Here is a 27,500-nt window from a genome sequence, read left to right as displayed (position 1 = left end):
AAAATAAGTGAATAAAAATGCATAAATAAATAACCCGATATATATATAAACAGATATTTATTTTACAAATAAAATAAATAAAATGATATTCTAAACACCAAATTCAGTATACACTTTGTTAAAAAATATTTTCTGCACACAAATTTTTTTTAATTATCCAATTTAAAAGATAAAAATAAACATTTAAAAAAACATAAATTCAGTGAGTAATAAATTAATAAATTAAAAAGTACATTCATATAAATAATTCAGAATTTTAACACATTTAATTTATTCTTATTTTATTATAATTATTATTATTATTATTTTATTATTATTATTAATATTATTATTATTATTATTATTTATTTTATAATAATAATAATAATTATTATTATTATTATTATTATTTATTTTTATAATAATAATAATAATAATAATAATTATTATTATTATTATTATTATTATTATTATCATTATTATTATTATTATTATTATTATTATCATTATTATTATTATTATTATTATTATTATTATTATTATTATTATCATTATTATTATTATTATTATTATTATCATTATTATTATTATTATTATTATTATTATTATTATTATTATTATTATTATCATTATTATTATTATTATTATTATTATTATTTATTATTATTGTTGTTGATGTTGTTGTTATTATTATTATGCATATTATTATTATTATATATTTTATTATTATTATTAAATTCATATTTTATTTTGACCTTTTTTTTTATCCAAAAAATATTTGTGTCTGGCACAAAAGCGAAACATTTTAAAATGATCCATTAAAAAATATTTTAAAAGTAGAAACACAGCGAGCAGTGAATCCAGAGCTTCACCGTGTTGTGAAACAGACTGAACGTTCTGTCACCTGTTTAGTCAGCAGTGAAGTAGGTGTAAATATCAAGCACAACGTGTCACCATATATGTCAGAACAACACATGCAAAAGCTGGAACAAAAGATGTAAAGTTCTGCTTCTGATGCAAACTGGTCTGAATAAGCACTAAACTGGAGCAGGAGAACAAAGACGCTTCACAAAATAATGTGTCATTCAGAGGCATTTCAGACTGACACTTCAGTAATGACTGCAATTAACAAGCATTATGTACAAAACCCTTTCTGCAGCCCGTTATTATCACCTCGCTCTCAAAACATGTTATCATTCATTATTGACCCAGAAAGAAAAGCACAGCACCTTCAACTCCATCATATTTGGCTATGAGGCAGCTGAAAACCTTATTGGATAAATAAGATTTACCCAAAAAGTAAACTGCATTTGACTGATAGAAGATGAAACAGTATGTTGAATATCTGACTCCAGTCTGTTATATTATAAAATTATTATAAATTAATGCTATATAGTAACAGTGAATTCAGTAGTGAATTAATGCGATTTTTTAAATATTAATAAAATCAAATTTAATAATAAAAGAATGTTTTACAGTACAGAAATAGTAAATTCAGTACTGAATTAATGCTAGATAGAAGTAATAGCAAAATCAGTAGTGAATTAATGCTAATTTTGAATAATAGTGATAGAAAACTTAGTAAATTGATGCTTTATAGTAAAAATAGCTAATTTAGTAGTAAATTAATGTTCTATAGCAGTAATAGAAAATTCAGTAGTGGATTAAATGATTTACAGTAGTAATAGAACATACAGTAGTGAATTAATGCTAAATTTGAACATTCGTAAAAGCAAATACAGTTGTAAATTGATGCTTTATACTAGAAATAACAAATTCAATATAGTTAAGTTTTATTTCAATCTAAAGTTTTAGTCATATAAATATAATATTTCAGTTGATCGAATGTACAGTTTATTAAATTGATAATAAAATAAAATAAAAACGTAAGAAATTAAATTAAACTACTTCATTTAATAATAACAATAACAAAAATATTTTAATTTTAATTAAATTAACTAATAATTAAATAAAATTATATTATATTATTAAAATATAATATAATAAAATAAAAAATATAATATAAAATTAATATAATATTAAATTAAATGACATTAAACTAAACTAAATAATTAAATTAAATTCAAAACTACTTAAATTAATAATAATAATAATAATGATAATGATAATAATAATAATAATAATAATAATAATAATAATAATAATAATAATAATAAATAATAATAATAAAATAATAATAATAATAATAATGATAATAATATTAATGATAATGATAATGATAATAATAATAATAATAATAATAATAATAATAATAATAATAATAATATTTTAATTTTAATTAAATTGACAAATAGTTAAATTAAATTGTGTTAATTAAATTAAATTAAATTAAATTAAATTAAATTAAATTAAATTAAATTAAATTAAATTAAATTAAATTAAATTAAATTAAATTAAATTAAATTAAATTAAATTAAATTAAATTAATAACAAACTGTAATTTTATATTAAAGTGTAATGGATTACTAATGCTTTTCTTCAGGTCTTTTTTTAATGCTTTGACGCACAGCAATCCATTAATTATCCCTTGTGTATAATTTTGCATACAACATAAAATGTCACATGCATTTTTCATGAGACTGGTATGGGTAAACCGGCATACTCTACATAACAGGTATTAAACTTAAGCATTTTTAACCTTTATGATGCCCAAATATAAAGGAAGTTTCACTCAAACCTGCTTTTTGTGCAAAATCTAGAACTGGAAACCCAAATCAACCCAACAAAATGTGTTCTGCATGTCTATCTTTCTAACATATAATACACTGTACCCAACATTTACCTTGGGAGAGATGCACTGCTGTATTTCAGTTATATAAGCAAGCTTTTGTGCTTGTGTTTAGGCCATTTCAGCCAACAGAAAGAGCCCCTAACAGTGCCTCAGCAACACACAATTGGTTTAAAGTACCGACAATCTAAAGTGGAACCAAATGACAGCCCATAATAAAAAAGAAAATCTATTTTTTTTATTATAAGCCCAAACGGTAGCTGTTTCCAGCAGGAGCTTTTGAGTTCCAAGACATTTCAGTGCATTGATATTGAGAGCATGTTCGACCCACCTGCAAACACACACACACATACACTTACAAGTCTGATTGGACCACAAAGAGCAGTAATTATAACCCTTTTAAGAGTGCACACACACACACACACACACACACACACACACACACACACACACACACACACACACACACACACACACACACACTTGACACCTTTTCAATGCACTTTTCAAGCAGGACGAATGCATTGGATTGACATTTAAATTGATGTTAAGTGATGCAATAATGCAGGTTTTTTTGCACTCAACCTGTCACATGCAAATATTCCTGCACGCAGCAAGAGTGGCCTTGGACATTGCATCTTTATAGATTTTATATTATTGGAGCGCATGTGAGTGAATGAGTGCGAGAAGAGCCATTTTACTGTATCTGACGCCCACAGACTGACTTTCCCATCTGTGCAGAGCCTGTGTGTCGTCCAGCTCACACAGAGAGACATGGCACTGCACCACACACACACACACACACACACACATACAGTTGAAGTCAGAATTATTTGCTCCTCTGTATATTTTTCCCCCAATTTCTGTTTGACGAAGGGAAGATTTTCTCAACACGTTTCTAATCATAACAGTTTTAATAACTCATTTCTAATCACTGATTTATTTTCTCTTTGTCATGATGACAGTAAATAATATCAGACTAGATATTAGACTAGTATTCAGCTTAAAGTGTCATTTAAAGGCTTCACTAGGGTAATTAGGGTAAAGTTAGGGTAATTAGGCAAGTCATTGTATAACAGTGGTTTGTTCTGGAGACAATTCAAAACTAATGTTGCTGAAGGGGGCTAATAATATTGAGCTTAAAATGGCTTTAAAACTGCTTTTATTCTAGCTGAAATAAAACAAATAAGACTTTCTCCAGAAGAAAAAATATTATAGGAATTACTGTGAAAATTTCCTGAATCTGTTCAACATCATTTGGGAAATATTTGAAGAAGACAAAGATGCAGCTAAAGATGCTGCATTTTAATACAGTATTACAATGCTTTTTTTTTACTGTGTGCCAAATTTTAATATGCTATTCTTGTGCAGTAATTTGTAATGGTTGCTTAAATATGCACAGTGGTATTATTTGAGCATTATTATACTGAAATAACATAAATTCACTACTATACTCACTAGTACTATATAGCATCAATTCAGTACTGAATTTGCTGTTACTACTACAGAGCATTCATTTACTACTGAATTTGCTATTATTAATATTAAAAAATAGCATTATACTAATATACTAATATAATATAATATAATATAATATAATATAATATAATATAATATAATATAATGTAATATAATATAATATAATATAATATAATATAATATAATATAATATAATATAATATAATGTAATATAATATAATATAATATAATATAATAGCATTAATAACACTACTGAATTTGTAATTATATAGCATTAATTAACTACTGAATTTGCTATTATTTTAACTCAAATTCAGCATTGATTCAGTACTGACTTTGTTATTATTACTATACAACATTTAATTCACAACTGTATTGACTTCTACTGTAAAGCATCAATTTACTTCTGATTTTGGTTCTACTGCTATTTAAAATTAGCATAAATTCACTACTGAATTCACTAGTACTATAAAACATTAATTCACTATTCCTGTTATATACCATTTCTTCACTACTGATTTTGCTATTACCACTCTTTAGCATTAATTCAATACTGAATTCACTATTACTATTCAAAATTAGCAATAAATCACTACTGAATTTGCTAGTACTATTGATTCAGTACTGAATTCGCTATTACTACTGTAAAGCATACTACTGAATTTGCTATTAGTAATATTTATTAACACTACTGAATTTCCTATTTAAAATCAACATGAATTCACTACTGAATTTGTTACTACTATATAGCAACAATTAACTACTGAATTTGCTTTTATCATTACTAAAAATCAGCATTGATTCAGTACCGAATTTTCCATTACTGCTATAGAACATTAATTCACTAATGAATTCACTATTTCTACTATCAAGAATCAATTTACTACTGTATTTGCATTCCGAATTAGCATTAATTCACAACTGAATTCTCTATTACTACTACAAAGCATTAATTTACTACTAAGTTTTCTGTTATTATTATTATTCAAAATTAGCATTAATTCACTACTGAATTCGCTATACTACTATATAGCATTAATTCAGTACTGCATTCGCTATTACTACTATAGAGCATTCATTTACTACTGAATTTGCTATTATTAATAATTTTGAAAAATAGCATTATTACACTACTGAATTTCCTATTACTATTTAAAATCAACATGAATTCACTACTGAATTTGTTACTACTATATAGCAATAATTAACTACTGATTTTGCTATTACTATTACTCAAATACAGCATTGATTCAGTACTGACTTTGTTATTTTTACTATGTAACATTTAATTCACTAGTGATTTCGCTATTTCTATTATAAAACATCAATTTACTACTGAATTTGCACCTACTACTATTCAAAATTAGCATTAATTCACTACTGAATTCGCTATATCTACTATAAAGCATCAATTTACTAATGAATTTGCACTTACTACTATTGAAAATTAGCATTAATTCACTACTGAATTCGCTATATCTACTATAAAGCATCAATTTACTAATGAATTTGCTTTTACAAATGCTAAATTTTTTATTTATTGACTACTGAATTTTCTGTTACTGCTATAGGACATTAATTCAATATTACTTTCCAATTAATAAGATATTGGCTGTTTATTAGTACTTATAAAGTATGATCTTACAATTCCAATACCCAAACCCAAGCTTACTAACTATTAACAAGCACCAAATGAGTAGTTTATTGAGCTTAAAGTCTTAATAGCAGCAATTATACCTTAAAATAAAATGCAACTAATTCTAACAAACACCAATTATAAAGTCACATAATTACACAAACATTGCACAAATAAAGTTGTAAGAAAAGTGTCATCTTAATGTGGTTATTGTTCATTAAAATTCTAAAACAACAACCAAGATTAAAACATCTCTCTTTTTCATCTAGGAAACATTATCATCTTCAAAATAGCGCAAGAAAAGCAATATTTTTCATGCACAGAAAATACATTTGCATTTGGATGACTTTATAGACAGCAATACAATATATACAGGAATGAACCAAGAATATAAACATAATATTCTCCATAATATTTATTTTCTATGGAGAATAATACTTTTATTAATATTAAACCGATGTTGTGTTGGATAGTGTTGGGGATACGGGAAAATGTGTGAGTGATGTTCACAAACAGCAGGAGAAAAACAATGATTACCGCTTATAAAATGCAGTCTAACATATAATCGGGCACAGTTAGGATGGCTAAATAAATAGGTATTACAAGCACGTTTCCCATCTCTTTTGTTGTTAACATCAAATGCTGCAATCAAACAGTATTGTAGAGCAAATTCATCTGCCAAAATGAGACAGATGCGTGACATGCCCTCAGAAACAAACAAAACTGCACAAGAGAAAAGACAAATGACTCACACACATCACAGAAATGCATTCATTTTCATCCTCTGAATAAGTTTTCTAGTTCAAACACATTAAAACATCGAGATCTGTTTACTTCAGAAGTCTATTTTTCAGAAAATATATAAATATAAATAAATCAAACATGCAAAAACGCACAGTATGAAACACAACGTGACTCAGGAAAATCCTGGGTTGTTTATGACTGAAAATATTTATTTCCTGAACATGTCAGAACTTATATTTATTAGGCCTTAATGTGCAGAAATATTAATAGACAAAGGACATAATAATCCTCTGAATATTTTAACGGTTTTCTAGTTCAATCACACATTATAACATCGAGATCTGTTTACTTCAGAGGTCTAATTTTCAGAAAAATAATTCAATAAAAACAAATCAATATGAAACACAATATGACTGGGTTGTTTATGACTCAAAATTTGTATTTCCTGAACATATCAGGCCTACAGTATATATGCAGAAATATTCATACACAAATGATATATGAATCCTCTGACTGTTTTAATTGTTAGTTGCTATTTTAGTTGTTTCTGTGTGTTTCCTAGTGTATATCACATGACATCTAAACTCCTCGTTTCCCAGGGGAATTCGGACATCAAATATCAGGAATCGTGTAATACGCACATACAAGACGATAACAGCACCAACACCAAAACTGAAACAAGAGAGAGCGTGCACAAGCCAAACACACACAAGCAAAACTAACCCAGGCTCATTCTGAGAACGTAGTCCCGGGGACGTTTCTGGAGACCGCGAAATACGTCCCGGGAGGTACGTATTTTTGAAGTTTTTGTTTTCGCAAGTCCGCGAGAGGCCGCTGTGCGCGCTTTTTCCCGCGCCGTTCTCGCGTAAACCCGCTAGAGGCCGCTGTCGAACGACCTTCCGCCTGTCTGCCTGGATGACAGAATGATTGACCATGCGACCAGGCAAATCGGCTGACCCACCCTCCTCCGTCCCTAAACCCAACCAACGACGATTCACAAAAGCCGTCCAGAAAAAGAAAAGCCCTCGTCTGATTTTTACCACGTTTTCGGATTTTGACCACATTCTCACCCTGTGACGAACTTGTTCGCTTCATTTTTTGGATTTTGTTTTTGTTTTCTTACCTGATTTCTGGAACCGCTCTTCCCCGGACTCGAACCTGGTCGTCATTGTCGTCGTGGTCAGCCCCGCTCTGCGCCTCGAGTCCGCCAGAGTACACGAAGAGCTAACCGGACAAACTGGTTGCAGCGGGAAAGCCCTCCATACGGAGGCTGGAAAGGCTGGCAAGCGCCGAAAGGAACGGCGTCACTCCGCCCCGCAGCGTTCGCTTAAAAAAATGAAATGCAGCCGTACGTACCCCCGGCTACGTATTTCGCGGTCTCCAGAAACGTCCACGGGACTACGTTCTCAGAATGAGCCTGGGTTGCGCAAAACACACATAAGCAAAAAATACAGGCACATACATATGGTCGTAAAACAGGGGTTTAGAAAGAGGAGCACTGCCAAAATCATTTCTATCATCACACACTGTGCTGTAATTACTCAGTGAGTCTGCAACTTTGACATACAATTACTTTCTTAATCTAGTCTTCGTCTTGTTTTTCTAATGTTTTAATGTCTGGTGACTAAAATGCTTTCTTTTTTTTAATAAATATATCTGTTTAATAAAGTTTTGCACCAGACACTTTCTTACAATCACTCTATGGGCCCTTTCATACATCCGACGCAATAAGGTGCAAGACGTGTTTACCCCGACGTGCTGCAATTTTCAGACCAGCGCAACTTTAATTTTCTCGTTTTCCGCCACGTTGTTTAAATAGAAAATCTATTTGCGCCACTTTGTTTTGACTCATATGCGTTCCGGTCTAGAACAGAGGTGTCTTAAGGCGCATTGTTGGTGCGTTGCTATTTTGAGGAACTAAAATTGACTGTGCAATAGACCAGCTGAATGCAGGTCTAAAGTCCAGCGCAGAGCACGTTAGTCGTGCGCCTCGCTTACACATTGCTTAATACACACAGGATGAACAGCAACACACAAATATCTTTACAAATGAAAAAGAATTAAAGGAATAAAATATTACAAATATATTACTTTCTACATCAATATAAAAACCACTGCCTCCATGCCTTCTTCACCTCGGGGGGGCTTTTATTCAGTTTATTCATGACAATTTGCTTTTGTATTGTCTTTATAATGTTATTATTATTATAAGTAGTATTTATTATCTGCATATTTATATTTGCTTTATTAAAAACAAGCTTAGATTTGTCCACCTGTGGGGTTTTGGACTATATGGGGCAGAAGAACAGGACGTGTTTAGATATAGCTCAGTGTTTTGACCACACTTCATTATTATTGTTCATTTATTCATTTGCTGGAGATTAGAACTGAATTTAGAAATAGTTTTGAAACAAATCTTTGTGCTTAACAAACAAAATGAATTATATAGGGTAATGGATGTGTTCAGTGGAGTGTACAACACTGTTTCCTTACTCCACGAAAGAGAGAAAGAGAAAGTAAAGAGGCTGAATGGAGGAGGCTCATTCTTTATCCTCGCGCTGCAGATGCTCTATTTAACTGTTTTCTCTCTAGTGAAGCGTTCAGTTTTTACACTTACTAAGTCCACCATGTAAATAAGAAATGCACCATAGAGCGACACAACTGACTCTTAACGGGAATGAGAGATGAGACTCTGATTGGTTTATTCTTAAAACACACCCAGAACTCATTAAGAGAATAAGCTCAACCCTGTTACACCGTGCACCACGGCGCAGAACGTATATTTCCATCCTTAAAGTGGATTCAGACACGTCCTTAATGCTTTTGCACCATGCGTTTTAGACTTTGCGCCTCGATGGTGAAAATAGAGCCCCATATCTCTTGAAAAGAAAGATAATAATTTTGTGCATTTATGAAGTGTGCAGGTGAGCGGGCTTGACAAACCACCTGTAGAAGCACTCATATCTCTCTAAAAATAAAAAACACTGCCCCCTAAACACTAGCACTAACAGTTCCTTTATATAATCAGCACTGCAATGCCTCTTCTTGCTGAATCACTGAATGCCTCCTCAATTCTCTTTGGACAGTATTTTTGTGTTGTTTTTATTAAAAGTGTTTATTTTTGTTACCCTATTTGCATGTTAATTGGTTTGTTTTTGTAATAAAGAACTATATTTTTTAAGTCTTGATGCAGTAACTCACCGTGAGCGTCTCGATAGTAAGCGTGCGTCACACTCCTGAAGCGCTCCTGTCCCGCTGTATCCCAGATCTACAACACAAGAGCAGACACAAACTTTAAACCCTGCATTCATGAACACGCACATACGCACGCACGCACGCACGCAAGCATGCACACACACACACACACACACACACACACACACATACACACACACACACACACACACATCTTTGTGTGCAATTGGACGGACCTCTATTTCTTTATATACTGACCTAATGGTATTTTCATCCTCTAAACCTAAAGCTGCCCCTAAACACGAACCTCACAGAAAACAAACTCCTCAAATTCTGCCAGAAAAGGACCAGAAAACCGTCTCAATAAAGGTCAGGAATGACAGAATTATTATTATACTGCAGCTGAGGACATATTTGGAGGACATAATATAGAGAAATACACCCACACGGAGCCACACATACACACAAACAAGATGTTCATTGATAGTCTGAAGTGTTGCTGATTATTTTTATCAGCTCTTTACACTCTCATTCTCCACAGAGCAAGTGAAGGGAAAATCTCTAAATCTGTTAGATTGTAGAAATAAACTCATTTCCATGCCGGATGTCCTGAGGGCGAGTAAACACTGAGCAAACGTTCATTTCTTTGGGAGTGAACTACTGCTTTAATGTGCTTTCCTGCAGCTCTCAAAGAAAATCTGCACTGCTTTGTTCCAACTTTCTACTTAACAGAAGTTGCTTTGGATTATTACAAAGTCCTTCACACTATTAAAAGATTTGTGCTTTTAAACACTGCTCAATTAAAGGATCTTTTGGGGAAACAAGCTGAAATGTTGTTTAAATGCATTGCTGTGAAACCTATAAATACACCCAATGGATTTCATATCCTGGGAATGCAAATGTATTAATACACTGTAAAAAAATTGCAGGGTTCCACTCAATTCATTTATGTTGTCCCAACACAAATCAATTAAGTTAACTTAACATCTTTAACAACTTTATGTGGACTGAACATAAAAAAAATAAGTTGTCCCAATGAAATCTCAAGAGTTGTGTTGTTTCAGCTCATTTTAATTAAGTAGTTTGAAGTAAAAACAAATATTTTGAGTGTACTTTTAAAATGTAAATTAGTATTTGTTTATGTAAACAAAGCAAATAAATAATAAAAAATAATAATTAAATAAAAAATAAAGAGAAAACAATAATAAATTAAAACATTAAACATTAAATGAAAAATAAAAGTTAAAAATGTTTTTAAAATGTGCTTAAAATTGCGCTGAAATTCAATTCTTCACTGTGTATTTGAATCATGCACAGTAAAAAATAAATAAATAAATAGATTCATAACAAAATAAATGCATTAGTTATTACAAAATAAATTATTATTAAAATAAAAATTAATTATTAAAATTAAAATTGGCATCGCAGTGGAGCAGTGGGCAGCACGATCGCTTCACAGCAAGTTCGAGCCTCGGCTGGGTCACTAGCATGTTGCATGTTCTCCCCGTGTTGTTGTGGGTTTCCTCCGAGTGCTCCGGTTTCCCCCCCAAAGTCCAACACATACGCTATAGGGGAATTGATCAACTAAATTTTAAACACAACCGACCCAGCTGGAACTCAAACCAGCAACATTCTTGCTGCTAACCAGTGAGCCACCATGCCGCCCCATAAAACATGAACTAACAATGAACAGCTTTATTTCCATTCACTAACATAAGATGAATAAATACAGTAATAAATGTATTGTTCATTGTTTATTCATGTTAATAAACACATTAACTAATGCAACCTAAATGTAAGGTGTTAGCAGTATTTTGTTGTATTTATTTGGATTAACATTGAGTCTAATACTTAATCCATTTCTTTCCAATAAAACAGTGAACATTGTAATTTGCAAAGCAAAAATATTACATATACTTGATGTCAAAATCAAAATTATTCGCCCTCCTGTGATTTTTTTTTCTTCTTTTTTTAAATATTTCCCAAATGATGTTGAACAAATTCAGGAATTTCTCACAGTATTTCCTATAATATTTTTTCTTCTGGAGAAAGTCTGATTTGTTTTATTTCAGCTAGAATAAAAGCAGTTTTTAATTTTTTTAAAGTCAATTTAATGTAAATATTATTTGCCCCCTTAAGCAATATTTGTGTTGGATCGTCTACAGAACAAACCACTGTTATACAATGACTTGCCTAATTACCATAACTTTACCCTAATTAACCTAGTTAAGCCTTTAAATGACCCTTTAAGCTGAATACTAGTCAAATATCATGTGCTGTCATCATGACAAAGAAAAAATAAATCAGTGATTAGAAATGAGTTATTAAAATTATTATGATTACAAATGTGTTGACAAAAATCTTCTCTCCATTAAACAGAAATTTGTGCAAATTATATGGGCTGCTATATTCAGATTTCAACTGTATGTATTATGCAGCTAAACACAGAGGACTGGAAATATATAAATAGTGGCATGGCTTTAATGTGAGTTTCTCCACTAATGATCAGTGAAAATACACAGATTCACAGTGAAAAGCAGGATGAAAAGCTGCTTTTATCATCCGTACAGAATCTCAGAAGTCTGAACATGCAAACCACTACTGTATTTTACATTATATCCTCATTTTAAACCAGAGGAAAACATGTTTGTGTTTCCACCAGCTATATTTAAACCAAGATGAACACAGTAATTAGAACAGGAAAAAAAATGAATGAATATCTAATTATTTTTACACGACTTTAAGTTTTTATGTTTTAAATATGAGCTGACAAAGGCTTTATTTATTTGATTAAAATGCAGTAAAATGTGAAATATTATTACAATTTAATATAAATGTTTTATTGTTGAATTCAGTTTAAAGATTAATTTTTAAATATGATTTAAAGCTGATTTTTCAGCATCATTACTCCAGTCTTCAGTGCCACACAATCCTTCAGTTTTTTTATGAGTTTTGTCTATTAAAACAAGCCTGTTCTGCTCATCAATGCTACATTTATTTGATTAAAAATACAGTAAAAATGTGAAATATGATTACAATTTAATATAAATGTTTTAATATTGATTTCAGTTTGAATATTAATTTATCATTATGATTTAAAGCTGTAATTACTTCAGTTTTAAGTGAAATCCTTCAGTTTTTAATAGGAGTTTCTTTATTAAAATAAGCCTGTTTTGCTCACCAAGGCTACATTTATTTAATTAAAAATGCTGTAAAATGTGAAAATATGATTACAATTTAAAATAACTGCTTTATTATTCAATTTAGTTTAAAGATTAAGTTATTACTATGATTTAAAGCTGTATTTTTAGCATCATTTTATCTTAAATCAGTGTAACGTGATGATTTGTGTTGAACAGTTATTAGTAATTAGTTATTAACGTCATTAATAATGATTTCCAGTTTGATTATCAGTGATGAATAATATAGTTTTGTGAACGGTGATTATATTTTATGAAAATTTATTATTGTATTTTATAAAACATTTATTTAAATTAAAATATTTATAAATTTAGTATTGTTTGATTAATGGAAAGGTCCAAATTAAAGCATTTATTTAAATTAAAATGTTTTTATTTTTAGTATTCTTTGATTTAATTAAAGTTCAAACTAATGTTTTTATTTAAAAAAATATATATATATATAGTTCTATTTTACATTCTACATTTACTTTGACTCTTGAACAATTTCATGTGTCCATAATAAATAAAAGCACAATCATCACTTTTCAACAACAATAATAATAAAGCGCAGTGGGTAGCACAATCGCCTCACAGCAAGAAGGTCACTGGTTCGAGCCTCGACTGGATCAGTTGCCATTTTCTGTGTGGAGTTTGCATGTTCTCCCCGTGGTGGGTGGGTGGTATAGATGGTATACCACCGTGTGGTATAGGTGAATTGGAAAGGCTTAATTGTCCGTAGTGTATGTATGTGTATGAGTGTGTATGGATGTTTCCCGGTGATGGGTTGCAGCTGAAAGGGCATCCGCTGCGTAAAACATATGTTGGATAAGTTGGCAGTTCATTCCTCTGTGGAGACCCTGGATCAATAAAGGGACTAAACCGAAAAGAACATGAATGAATGAATAATAATAATAATAATAATAATAATAATAATAATAATAATAATAATAATAATAATAATAATAATAATATAATATTATTATTAATAATAATAATAATAATAATAATAATAATAATAATAATAATATAATAATAATAATAATAATAATAACAATAATAATAATAATAATAATAATAATAATAATAATAATAATAACAATAATAATAATATAATATTAATAATAATAATAACAATAATAATAATAATAACAACAACAATAATAATAATAATAATAATAATAATAACACTAATAATAATAACAATAACAATAACAATAATAATAATAATATAATAATAATAATAATAATAATAATAATAATAATAATAATAATAATAATAATAATAACAATAACAATAATAATAATAATACTAATAATAATAATAGATTAATAATAATAATATAATAATAATAATAATAATAATAATAATAATAATAATAATAATAATAATAATATAATAATAATAATAATAATAATAATAATAATAATAACAATAACAATAACAACAACAATAATAATAATAATAATAATAATAATAATAATAATAATAATAATATAATAATAATAATAATAATAATAATAATAATAATAATAATAATAATAATAATAACAATAATAATAATAATACTAATAATAATAATAGATTAATAATAATAATAATATAATAATAATAATAATAATAATAATAATAATAATAATAATAATAATAATATAATAATAATAATAATAATAATAATAATAATAATAATAATAATAATAATAATAATAACAATAACAATAACAACAACAATAATAATAATAATAATAATAATAATAATAATAATAATAATAATAATAATAATATAATAATAATAATAATAATAATAATAATAATAATAATAATAATAATAATAATAATAATTCTGTTTCTTGAGCAGGAGATCATGATATAATATATATTAAAAAAATTTCAGATATGCATGTAAAAGGTACAGATTTCTGATAGACCATGTCATGCTGAAGACCTGAGCAACGCTTCAAAAAAATCTGCTTTTAATTACAGAAATAAATACAATTTAAAACTACATTCTATAAGAAATCTCTTATTTTAAATTGTAATATTTATAATAATAAATAAATGCAAAAAACTACCAGTAAAATATGTTTTTCCATAGCTATTGTTTGATGGAGGATTAAAAATAAGTGATAAATATAAAAGGTGCACAAAATGCAGCAAAATGACTCATTTTGATTTGAGTTGTTCGTTCATTCGACACCATGAACACTTCAGCATCAATTAATAACCCGTATCATCATGGTTTCCCCTCAATATTAACACTACTGTCCTCACACACCCTGAAAACAGTAAAACACTCGCAGGTGAGCGGCTTAAATAAAGTCAGTGTGGGGTTAATGGAGCGTTAAAGATTAATGACAGCCTCGTTAAACTCTCATTAGAGCTGATCCTTCACTGTTTACCCAGTCAATATCAGCCAGAGGATGCACACACACACACACACACACACACACCCCAATGACACCCAATCACCCGCGTCTTTAAACCTCTGCAGATAATTGGAGATGCTTTGCAATGAGGAAATTAAATCACTTAATTACTCAAGGGTGTATTGTGATTGTATGAACACTGACAGATGCTATCGAACCTGAAGCTTCATTATACTGAGAGTTTAGGAGGTGCATTATATGGAAATATGATATATGGCAATATATGCTAATTATTGTTCATATATGATATAAACGAGTTCATGCTTGGATTGAACATACATAAAAAACCCTGTGCAACACATGTATTTCTGTTAGCTACATATTCATATACAACATCATATATTTATAGACTGAATGAATGATGAACTGAAGTTTTGTTGTACCTGTATATATATATATATATATATATATATATATATATATATATATATATATATATATATATATATATATATATATATATTTAAACCATCGGAATTACAAATATGTATATATATGTTTAAATTAGTGTTCTTAAATTATTAATTGCAGTTAATCGCATTCATGAACGAATGGATGATTCAATTACTAATGAATGAATGAACTAATGATTAAATGAATTAATGAGTTAACTGAGTGAGTGAATGAATGAACTAATCAACTAATGAACGACTGATTGAATGAATAATCAAATGAATGAATGAACTAATCAACTAATCAATAAATGAGTGAATGAATAATTGAATTACTAAATGAATGAATGAATGAATGAACAATTAAATGAATTATTGAACTAATCAACTAATGAATTAACGAGTGAATTAATAATTAAATGAATGAATGCATACATGAATGAACTAATCAACTAATTATTGAACTAATCAGCTATTGAATAAATGAATAATTAAATTAATGAATGAACTAATGAACTTATGAATGAATGAATGAATGAATTGGTCAACTAAAAAAATGAATGAGTAAATGAATAATTAAATGAATAAATGGATGAATGCATGCATGAATGAATGAACTAATCAACCAATTGATTAACTACTCAACTAATGAATGAATGAGTAAATAAATAAACGAATTAATGGATGAATGCATGCATGCATGAATGAACTAATCAACCAATTTATTAACTACTCAACTAATGAATGAATGAGTGAATAAATTAAAAGAATTAATAAGTAATAAAATAATGAATAAATGAGTGAATGAATAATTAAATGAATTAAGGAATGAATGCCTGAATGCATAAATGAACTAATCAACTAATTAATGAACTAATCAACTAACTAATGAGCTAATCAACTAATTAATGAATGAGTGAATGAATAATTAAATGAATGAACAAACTAATCATCTAATGAATAAATGAGTGAATGAATAATTAAATGACCAAATGAATAAATGAATGAACTAATCAATAAATGAATGAATGAATGAACTAATCAACTAATTAATTAAATAATCAACTAATTATTTAACTAATCAACTAATGAATGAATGAATGAATAATTAAATGAATGAATGAACTAATCAACTAATGAATAAATGAGTGGATGAATAATTAAATGATCAAATGAATAAATGAATCAGCTAATGAATGAATGAATGAATTAATGAACTGATCAACTAATGAATAAATGAGTGGATGAATAATTAAATGATCAAATGAATAAATGAATGAGCTAATCAATGAATGAATGAATGAACTGATCAACTAATGAATGAATTAGTGAATGAATAATTAAATGAATTAATGAACTTATCAACTAATGAATTAATGAGTGAATGAATAATTAAATGAATGAATGAACTAATCAATTAATAAATGAATGAATTAATGAACTGATCAACTAATGAATGAATGAATGAACTAGTCAACAAATGAATTAATGTGTGAATGAATAATTAAATGTATAAATGAATGAATGCATAAAATAACTGATCAACTAATGATTGAATGAGAGAATGAATAATTAAATGAATTAGGAACTAATTAACTAATGTATTAACGCGTGAATAAATAATTAAATGTATGAATGTATGAATGCATGCATAAATAAACTACTATCAACTAATGAATGAATCAGTCAACTAATGAATGAATGAGTGAATTAATAACAAAATGAATGAATGAACAAATCAACTAATGAATGAATCAGTCAACTAATGAAAGAATGAGTGAATTAATAACTAAATGAATGAGTGAATTAATAACTAAATGAATGAATGAACTAATCAACTAATGAATGAATGAATGAACTAATCAACTAATGAATGAATGAATGAATGAACTAATCAACGAATGAATGAATGAATGAATGAATGAATGAATGAATGAATGAATGAACTAATCAACTAATGAATGAATGAGTGAATTAATAACTAAATGAATGAATGAATGAATGAATGAATGAATGAATGAATGAATGAATGAATGAATGAACTAATCAACTAATGAATGAATTCAATCTTTAATTACCTGATTAATGAATTAGTTCATTTATTCATTCTTAAATCAAGGGAACATGTAATAATATGGGTAAGAAAATAGAATCACGTCTTGCCATGAATTAAGTTCATTCTCTCCACTTCACACAAGTAAAACTCACTTAATTTGGACACGTTTCTCTGTAAACAGGACTTCATATTTAAAGTCATTTTGCTTCTCAAGTAAATTTTAAAACAAAAGCATTCCTTTTGCAGTGAAAACATCTGAAGAAATCCATCTTACATCAGCTGCTCTGGAGCTTTTATAACACACCGGCTGTACTGTAATAAAGCCGTTCACCAGCATACAGTACAGCAGAGTACAGTAAATGATTAAAGATGCTCACCTGCAGTTTAACCCTCATGCTGTCGATGCTCAACACTTTATTCTGCAACACAAGAGAAAAGACGGACAGATCAGTGTTGTGGAGAAACTCCGGCATCATTACTGTAGATCTCTGAGATCCTGAAACCAGCTCATCACATGCTTTCAACTTTTATTAAATCCCTAGAGATGCCACATGTTTAATACACCAGGCTGAAAATATCTCTGCATTTCATTAAAAGCCTGTTAAAGCAGCTGTAAAACACTGTTATACTGCATGATAAATATAGGCTTCATGTAAAGTGTCACCCTGTTTTTCTTTACGGTGTCGTTGATGTTTTTGATGTGCATTAATAAAGAGCCTACATATCTTTCTGTATAGAGATGTCCCCATTATGAGTGATTTTCTCCTGTCGTGCATTGATTGAAGGTCTGTTTAAAGCCGTGATCTGGATCTGAGCAGATTTAGAGTTGATCCACACTTTATAATGAATACTACATGTTCCCATCACACTTAATGATGAGTGAGAAAAGCAGCGGCAGGATCAAACACACTGGCTTTCCTGTTGTCAGCACTTTTCTGACTCGTGAAGTCAGGGCTGTTTTACATACACTCCACAAAAAAAACATGGCTTTTAACAGGTACTTTGAACATAGTAAAAGTTCTGTTTTAGATCTGTGTCGCTCTGAAGAGCCTTTAATGAAATTCTTGATTCTGATTGGCTGGAAGGTGTTCAATAAAATTGCTTATTTCTAATCTGTTGAAATCCTTTGTTCTGATTGGCTGGAAGGTGTGCAATAAATTCACTTATCCCATGTTTTGTTGAAATTCTTGATTCTGATTGGCTGGAAGTGTGCAATAATATCGCTTATTTCTGATCAGTTGAAATTCTTGATTCTGATTGGCTGGAAGAAGTGCAATAATATCGCTTATTTCTGATCAGTTGAAATTCTTGATTCTGATTGGCTGGAAGTGTGCAATAATATCGCTTAGTTCTGATTTGTTGAAATTCCTGATTCTGATTGGCTGGAAGGTGTGCAATAATATCGCTTATTTATAATCTGTTGAAATTCTTGATTCTGATTGGCTGAAAGCTGTACAATAAAATGGTTTATTCCTTAACTGTTGAAATTCTTGCTTCTGATTGGCTGGAAGGTGTGCAATAAAATCACTTATTTCTAATCTGTTGAAATTCTTGCTTCTGATTGGCTGGAAGGTGTGCAATAAAATCACTTATTTCTAATCTGTTGATATTCTTGATTCTGATTGGCTGGAAGGTGTGCAATAAAATCGCGTATGATTCGTTGAAATTCCTGATTCTGATTGGCTGAAAGATGTGCAATAAAATCATTTATTCCGAGGTCTGTGGGAAATCTTGATTCTGATTGGCTGGAAGATGTGCAATAAAATTGCTTATTCATGATTTGTTGAAATTTTGTATTCTGATTGGTTGGAAGGTGAGCAATAAACTCATTGCTTTTTTTTTTTAGGTTTTTCTGCTGAAGTAGTGCTAAAAACAATAGCAAACCCCTGCACTGTCATCTTCATTGCAGAGGACAAACTTTAGACATGAATCTGCCGTTGTCTCAGCGCTGAGGCTCTCAGTAAATTGAACGCTGTGACAGTTTCCAAAATCAGCTCTCCTTCAGTGTTTGCGTGCTGAAGCGGCAGGACAGCAGGTCTCGGGTCAGTTCATCTGTCACTGTACGATCAGAGTCTGTGCTGATGCATCATAATCAACCTGCTGTCACAAACTCATATGAAAAGCACACCAGAAAGTTTCATTCTGGAACAAGACAGAGCAACACAGGCCACACTGTAAAAAAAAATCCGTTAAATAGCAGTTTTCCGTATTTTTCCCCCTCCTGTTTATTCATGTTTTTGAATTGCATTATGTTTTACACCTTTATCTTTCTTCCAGCAACTTTTAACCTTGAAAAGTTTTTAAAAAGTGACTTTTATGAACATTTAATAGCTTAAAGTGATATATTGTCTGGGTTGGTGTTGTATATTACACTACAGAAACCTTGCAATAAACTGCCAGTACATTTTTTTCTGTTATTTTATAGACTTATTTCTCAATATATTAATTCTTATGCATTATATTCTGTCAAACTACTAAAATCAAAATCAACAGAGATCCTATAATGCAATACCCAACCTTAAATAAACGGAAAACTCTTGTGAATCTGTTAATCTGCACCTGCTGGTCATTTACTGTATTAATTATCTGACAAATCCAATTAAACCAGCAGCTGAACTCTCCGGTTTTCACTGATTGGTGATTTATATGTGAGTGAAACAGCAGGTCGACCAGATGAACAGCACAGAGATGAGTTTTTCACACACAGCAAGAGAAACTGCCCATAAACATCTGTGATTTACACAATATTCATCATCTCATTGACTTAACTTAACATCTTGATTAACTCATTCGGGCCCTATACAAAGATGTTCATTCAGAAAGACAAAAGCATGAGAGGATCGGATAATGTGGAGATGTGTAAGGGCTGTTTAAACCTGGTCACTTTATGCATTTTTTTTATTAGATAGCAATTTGATCCTGAAATGTGTAGGTTTAAATGTCTTCTGAAATGCATTCAAGGTTGCGTTCTGTGCAAATAAGCTCTAATATTGCCTGCTGTCAATCGAGCGACAGTTACACCGCAATAACAAAGTTAACCTGGGGTTTAGGAATGCACAGTGTGAAACGTCTGTTAATGAATACCCAGGATGCTATGTTAACCCCAGGTATAGTAAAAACTGTGTGAAATGTGATAATACTGGGAAAAAAGTATAACCCAGGATGACCCAGAGTTAACAATTACAGGTGTGAAAAGCCCTAATCAGACACAGCAAAACAAGTAAATGTAACAAGTAATGGAGTGGCAGCACGGAGTCCTGATCTAAACCTGATTGAATATAGGGCTGCACGATACTGGGAACAGGACAATCCATGTTTAGGATGACCCAGAGTTAACGATTACAAGTGTGACAAGCCCTAATCAGACACAACAAACAAGTAAATGTTACAAGTAATGGAGTGGCAGCACGGAGTCCTGATCTAAACCTGATTGAATATAGGGCTGCACGATACTGGGAACAGGACAATCCATTTTTAGGATGACCCAGAGTTAACGATTACAAGTGTGACAAGCCCTAATCAGACACAACAAACAAGTAAATGTTACAAGTAATGGAGTGGCAGCACGGAGTCCTGATCTAAACCTGATTGAATATAGGGCTGCACGATACTGGGAACAGGACAATCCATGTTTAGGATGACCCAGAGTTAACGATTACAAGTGTGACAAGCCCTAATCAGACACAACAAACAAGTAAATGTTACAAGTAATGGAGTGGCAGCACGGAGTCCTGATCTAAACCTGATTGAAAATAGGGCTGTATGATACTGGGAACAGGATGACCCGGGTTTAGGATGACCCAGAGTTAACAATTACAAGTGTGAAAAGCCCTAATCAGACACAGCAAAACAAGTAAATGTAGCATGAAATCAAGTGGCAGCCCAGACTCCTGATCTAAACCTGATTGAAAATAGGGCTGCACAATACTGGGAACAAGACAATCCATGTTTAGGATGACCCAGAGTTAACCATTACAAGTGTGAAAAGCCCTAATCAGACACAACAAAACAAGTAAATGTTACAAGTAAGGAAATGGCTGCACGGAGTCCTGATCTAAACCTGATTGAAAACAGGGCTGTACGATACTGTGAACAGGATGACCCAGGTTTAGGATGACCCAGAGTTAACAGTTTCAAATGAGAAAAGCTCTGATCAGACACAGCAAAACAAGTAAATATTACAAGTAATGAAATGGCAGCACGGAGTCCTGATCTCAACCTGATTGAAAATAGGGCTGAACGATACTGGAAAAAAAGGATTACGCAGGATGACCCAGGTTTAGGATGACCCAGAGTTAAAAGTTTCAAATGGGAAAAGCCCTGATCAGACACAGCAAAACAAGTAAATGTTACAAGTAATGAAATGGAAGCATGGAGTCCTGATCTAAACCTGATTGAAAATAGGCTTGGATGATACTGGGGAAAGAATGACCCAGAGTTAACCATTTCAAGTGTGATAAGCCATAATCAGACACAGCAAAACAAGTACATGTAAAAAGAAATGAAGTGGCAGCACGGAGTCCTGATCTAAACCTGATTGAAAGTAGGGCTGTATGATACTGAAAAAAAAGGACTACCCAGAATGACCCAGGTTTAGGATGACCCAGAGTTAACAGTTTCAAATGAGAAAAGCCCTGATCAGACACAGCAAAACAAGTGAATGTAACAAGTAATTGAAAATAGGGCTGTACGATACTGGGAAAAGAATGACCCAGGGGTAGGATGACCCAGAGTTAACCATTTAAAGTGTAAAATGCCCTTATTACCAACAGCAAAACAAGTAATGTAATAAAAAAATGAAGTGGCAGCCCAGAGTCCTGATGTAAACCTGATTGAAAATAGGGATCCACGATAATGGAATTATTTTATTTAAGTGAAAACATGTTTATTTTACTGACCCCATTAGCATATTAATTTGCTTGTTTTAAGGAAAAACTCGTTTAATTTGGTCCTATTATGTCTGAAAACAACACAATATTTTTACTTGTCTAGAAAATGCATCTTGATTTAAGAATTTTAAGGTATTTAGACTAGAAACAAGACAAAACCTCTCAAAATAAAGCATTTTTGCAGTGTATAGAATGTAAAACTCTGTTCATAATCCATCATTTCACATTTGACTTAATGTGATGCTCTACAGGTAAAAGCCACAGCATTGGTTTTAAGGTGCGCTTCTGTCTCCAGCTCAAGGTGTGTATTGTTAAAGCAGCTGTATATAAGGAGCAGGTCTCCAGACACTTGTTAGTTTGGGTCATAAATAAAAGGACAGTGAGTCACAGCGAACACCTACACTTCTTCTTTCTGACTCCGAGAGCCAATTAAATCCAACACGGGGAGCAGCTTATATAAGAAGCAGATTCACTTTGTCATCAGATCTGCATCGAGACGCGGCCGGAGACTTCAAGACAAACACCACGTTTGTAAACGAGCCGTTTTTAGCACAGAAGTGTGATTAAACCCGCTGACGGGAACCAGATTTATTATAATCAGTCTACAGGGAAAATCTGCAGCTGAATTCATTTCCTCTCATTTTGAATTTAGCACACCACCAGTGGATTTTGAATACTCATCTGCATTGTTATTATCAGAGCCAAAGCCAAGGTTATTATAGTTGTGCATATTTTTATTTTGATACTATTTTAAAATTTGCTATCCATTTCAGTTTAGTTTTAGCTTGCTACATTAATGGTAGTTTTAGTTCTTATTGTCTGAACAGATTTCTATTGTTTTTTATATACACTACCTGACAAAGGTCTAGTCGTCTATCAGTTTTAGGAACAACTCGACTTCTAGTAAATCATTTGGTATCAGAAGTGGCTTCAATGAAAGGCAAAGGCCTCTAGATGACACTTATATTACCACAATAAAATATGATCATGCCTTGATTGTGAATGATTGATTTAGGACAGTAAGGTCTGACTTTGCTTAGACAAAAGTCTGGTCACTGAAGCTTCAATAATGTCCAGTATAGAATATGTGCTCATGCTGCAGTGGAAACAGAATGAATATTGTGTCTGACTCCATCATGAGCTTGGAGGACTGCATCCATACATCTCTGACATGACTCAAATCACTGATTAATAAAGTCATCTGGAATGGCGAAGAAAGCCTTCTTGCAGGACTCCCAGAGTTCATCAAGACTCTTTGGATTCATCATAAATGCACCCTACTTCATTTTACCCCAGACATGCTCAATAATGTTCATGTCTGGTGACTGGGCTGGCCAATCCTGGAGCACCTGGTTTGTAATGTACAGTAATGGGCAGCACAAATGTCTTGATATCTCAGGCTGTTGATGTTGTTCATCCACTCTGCAGATCTCTCGCACACCCCCATACTGAAATGTAACCCCAAACCATGATTTCTTCTTCACCAAACTTGACTGATTTCTGTGAGAATCTTGGCTCCATTTGGGTCCTTGTAGATCTTCTGCTGTATTTGTGATGATTGGGATGCAGATCAACTAGATATTATTTGCTGCTCTTACAACTGGGATCCACCACAAGACTTTTGTCAGGTAGTGTACATATTTAATTTCAGTCTTAGTTTTAGTAATTATAGTTCTTTAACAAAACATGTCCGGTGTCGACCAAAGTTTAGTGTTTGGACAGCTTACATTGACTCTTGTGCAAAAAGTTTTAATTATTATGAATAAATGATGAAGCTTCATTTCATTTTTTCATTTCCCTTCGACTTAATCCGTTTATTTATGAGGGGTCGCCACAGTGGAATGAACCACCAACTATTCCAGCATATGTTTTACACAACAGATGTCCTTCCAGCTGCAACCCAGTACTGGAAACACAAATATACACTCATACACTACGGCCAATTAAGTTAATCAAGTCCCCTATAGCGCATGTGTTTGGACTGTGGGGGAAACCAGAGCACCCGGAGGAAACCAACGCCAACACGGGGAGAACATGCAAACTCCACACAGAAACACCAACTGACTCAGCCAGGGCTCAAACTAGCAACCTTCTTGCTTTGAGGTGAAGTTGCTAACCACTGTGTCCGAACAGGACATGTTTTACTTGTCTAGAAAATACTTCTTGATTTAATAGTTTTTAGATGCTTAGACTAGAAACAAGACACAATCTTTAAGTAACAAAATCATTTTGCAGTTAATATTGATGCATTTGAGATTTAAATGAATTAAGCTTTTGGAAGATTTGCTAAGTAAAACTGTCCAACAACACACTGTACTATGGTCATTCATTCATTCATTTTCATTTCAGCTTAGTCTCTTTATTAATCCACAGCGGAATGAACCGCCAACTTATCCAGCATATGTTTTTACGCAGCGGATGCCCTTCCAGCTGCAACCCAACACTAGGAAACATCCATACCACTCATTCACACACATACACTACGGACAATTTAGCTTACCCAATTCACCTGTACTGCATGTCTAAGACTTGTGGGGGAAACCGGAGCACCCGGAAACCCATGCGAACACGGAGAGAACATGCAAACAGAAATGCCAACTGACCCAGCCTAGGCTTGAACCAGCGACCTTTTTGCAGTGAGGTGATTGTGCTACCCACTGCGCCACCGTGACGCCTCATGTGATTTGTTTGCATGCAAATAGGTGGATGGAAACATTGTTCATTCATTCATTTTCCTTTGGTTTAGCGACAGCGCAATGAATGAACCGCCAACTATTCCAACATATGTTTTACTCAGCGGATGCCCTTCCAGCTGCAACCCAGCACTGGAAAACACCCATACACACTTATTCACACACACTCTCATCAACATTGAAACAACATAAAATATCATACAATAACATGCAGATATGTAAAACAGTCATTCATTCATTTTCCTTTGGCTTAGTCCCTTGTTAATCAGGGGTCGCCACAGCGGAATGAACCGCCAACTATTCCAGCATATGTTGTAAGCAGTGGATGGGCTTCCACCTGCAAACCAGTACTGGAAAACACCCATACAAACTCATTCACACACACACACTACTGCCAATTTAGTTTATCAATTCCTCTATACGCATGTGTTTGGACTGCGGGGGAAACTGGAGCACCAGGAGGAAACCTACGCCAACACGGGGAGAACATGCAAACTCCACACAGAAATGCCAACTGACCCAGCCGGGATTTGTACCAGCAATCTTCTTGCTGTGAGGCGACAGCACTGAGCCACCGTGCTGCCATATAAAACATTCCAATTTCACAGTTCACATATTCATTAATATATAATTAATTAAACAAAAAAAAAACATCCTGCATGAACCAGTAATTTTTACAATTATCTAAATATTAATATTGCCTTATGCTAGTTAAAAAGTGCTATGCTGTTGTCATGGAAATGCAGTCCAGGTAAAGTACGTCAAAATAGCCCTTATATAAATGATTAATGTCATTGACTAATTTCCAAAAGCCCATTTGCCATAACTCAATAATGTTCATCTTAGTAAAATAAAGTAATTAAATCCATTAAATGAAGAGGGCCATGATGATGAAGTTAAATCCCTCACATATAAAGATAATGAGTCAGTTAAGGGTAAAGGATTCATTTAAAGAGATGAAGTCACTCAGGGAGAAAACCCTTATATAATGAGGAAAGCCAGATGACCTTCCACTGAGCAATAGACAAACTTCAGACTTACAGTATCAGACCCAGTTATAAATTCAAATTAACATTGATTTGAATATGAAGTTACAGATGGCTGCAATATTATGATTTAGTGCAATGGGAAAACATACGTTATTATGTTGAAATGTCGCTGGTTCGAGTCCCAGCTGGGTCAGTTGGCATTTCTGTGTGGAGTTTGCATGTTCTCCGCGTGTTGGCGTGGGCTTCCTTCGGGTGCTCCAGTTTCCCCCACAGTCCAAACACATGCGCTATAGAGAAATTGATGAACTAAACTGGCTGAAGTGTAGAGTGTGTGTGTGAATAAGTGTGTATGGGTGTTTTCCAGTGCTGGGTTGCAGCTGGAAGGGCATCCGCTGAGTAAAACATGTCGGAATAGTTGGCGGTTCATTCATTCTGCTGTCGCTAAAATGAATGAATGAACAATAGCTATGTTTCCATTGCATGTTCTCCATGTGTTCGCGTGGGTTGCCCCCACAGGTCCAAAGACATGCAGTATAGGTAAATTAGGTAGCTAAATTATCCGTAGTGTACATGTGTGTGAATGAGAGTGTATGGATGTTTCCCAGCGATGGGTTCCAGCTGTAAGGGCACCTATTGCGCAAAAACATATGATGGATAAGTTGGCGGTTCATTCCGCTGTGGTGACCCCATATTAATAAAGTGCATGTGTTTGGACTACGGGGGAAACCGGAGCACCCTGAGGAAACCCAAGCCAAGACGGGAAGGACATGCAAACTCCACACAGAAACGCCTACTGACCCAGCAGGGACTCAAACCAGCGTGAAGCCACAGTGCTTACCACGCAAAAACATTTGCTGGATAAGTTGCCGGTTCATTCCGCTGTGGCAACCCCAGATTAATAAAAGGAATAAGCCGAAAAGAAAATGAATGAATGAATGAATAAAATCACACGAAACAATGCATAATTAAAACATCAAATATGTTGAAAATGTGCATTTAAATAACACGCACACAAGTAGGATAAACCTTTCATCCGAACAGAAAAAAAGTGTACACGCTCCCAAAGAGTCTGAAATGTTGTTGTGCTAATTGT

At 32.1% G+C, this 27,500-nt stretch overlaps 1 protein-coding gene across 2 annotated transcripts in view; it reads right to left on the bottom strand.

The window, feature by feature from the left end:
* Nucleotides 1-27,500, bottom strand: part of LOC130239056 (ras-related protein Rab-26) — a 104,303-nt gene that overhangs the window by 43,589 nt on the left and 33,214 nt on the right. The window contains exons 3-4 of one of the 2 annotated variants that reach the window (XM_056470208.1): nt 18,214-18,255; nt 9,789-9,855 (exon numbers count right to left, since the gene is read on the bottom strand). In XM_056470208.1, coding sequence (XP_056326183.1) covers nt 9,789-9,855; nt 18,214-18,255 — 109 coding nt within the window. The remainder of the gene's footprint in view (nt 1-9,788; nt 9,856-18,213; nt 18,256-27,500) is intronic. The other variant, XM_056470209.1, reaches the window with a different exon arrangement.

This window comes from Danio aesculapii, chromosome 12, assembly GCF_903798145.1.
Source record: "Danio aesculapii chromosome 12, fDanAes4.1, whole genome shotgun sequence".
NCBI classification, from domain to species: domain Eukaryota; kingdom Metazoa; phylum Chordata; class Actinopteri; order Cypriniformes; family Danionidae; genus Danio; species Danio aesculapii.
This window is presented reverse-complemented; position numbering and strand designations above follow the sequence as displayed.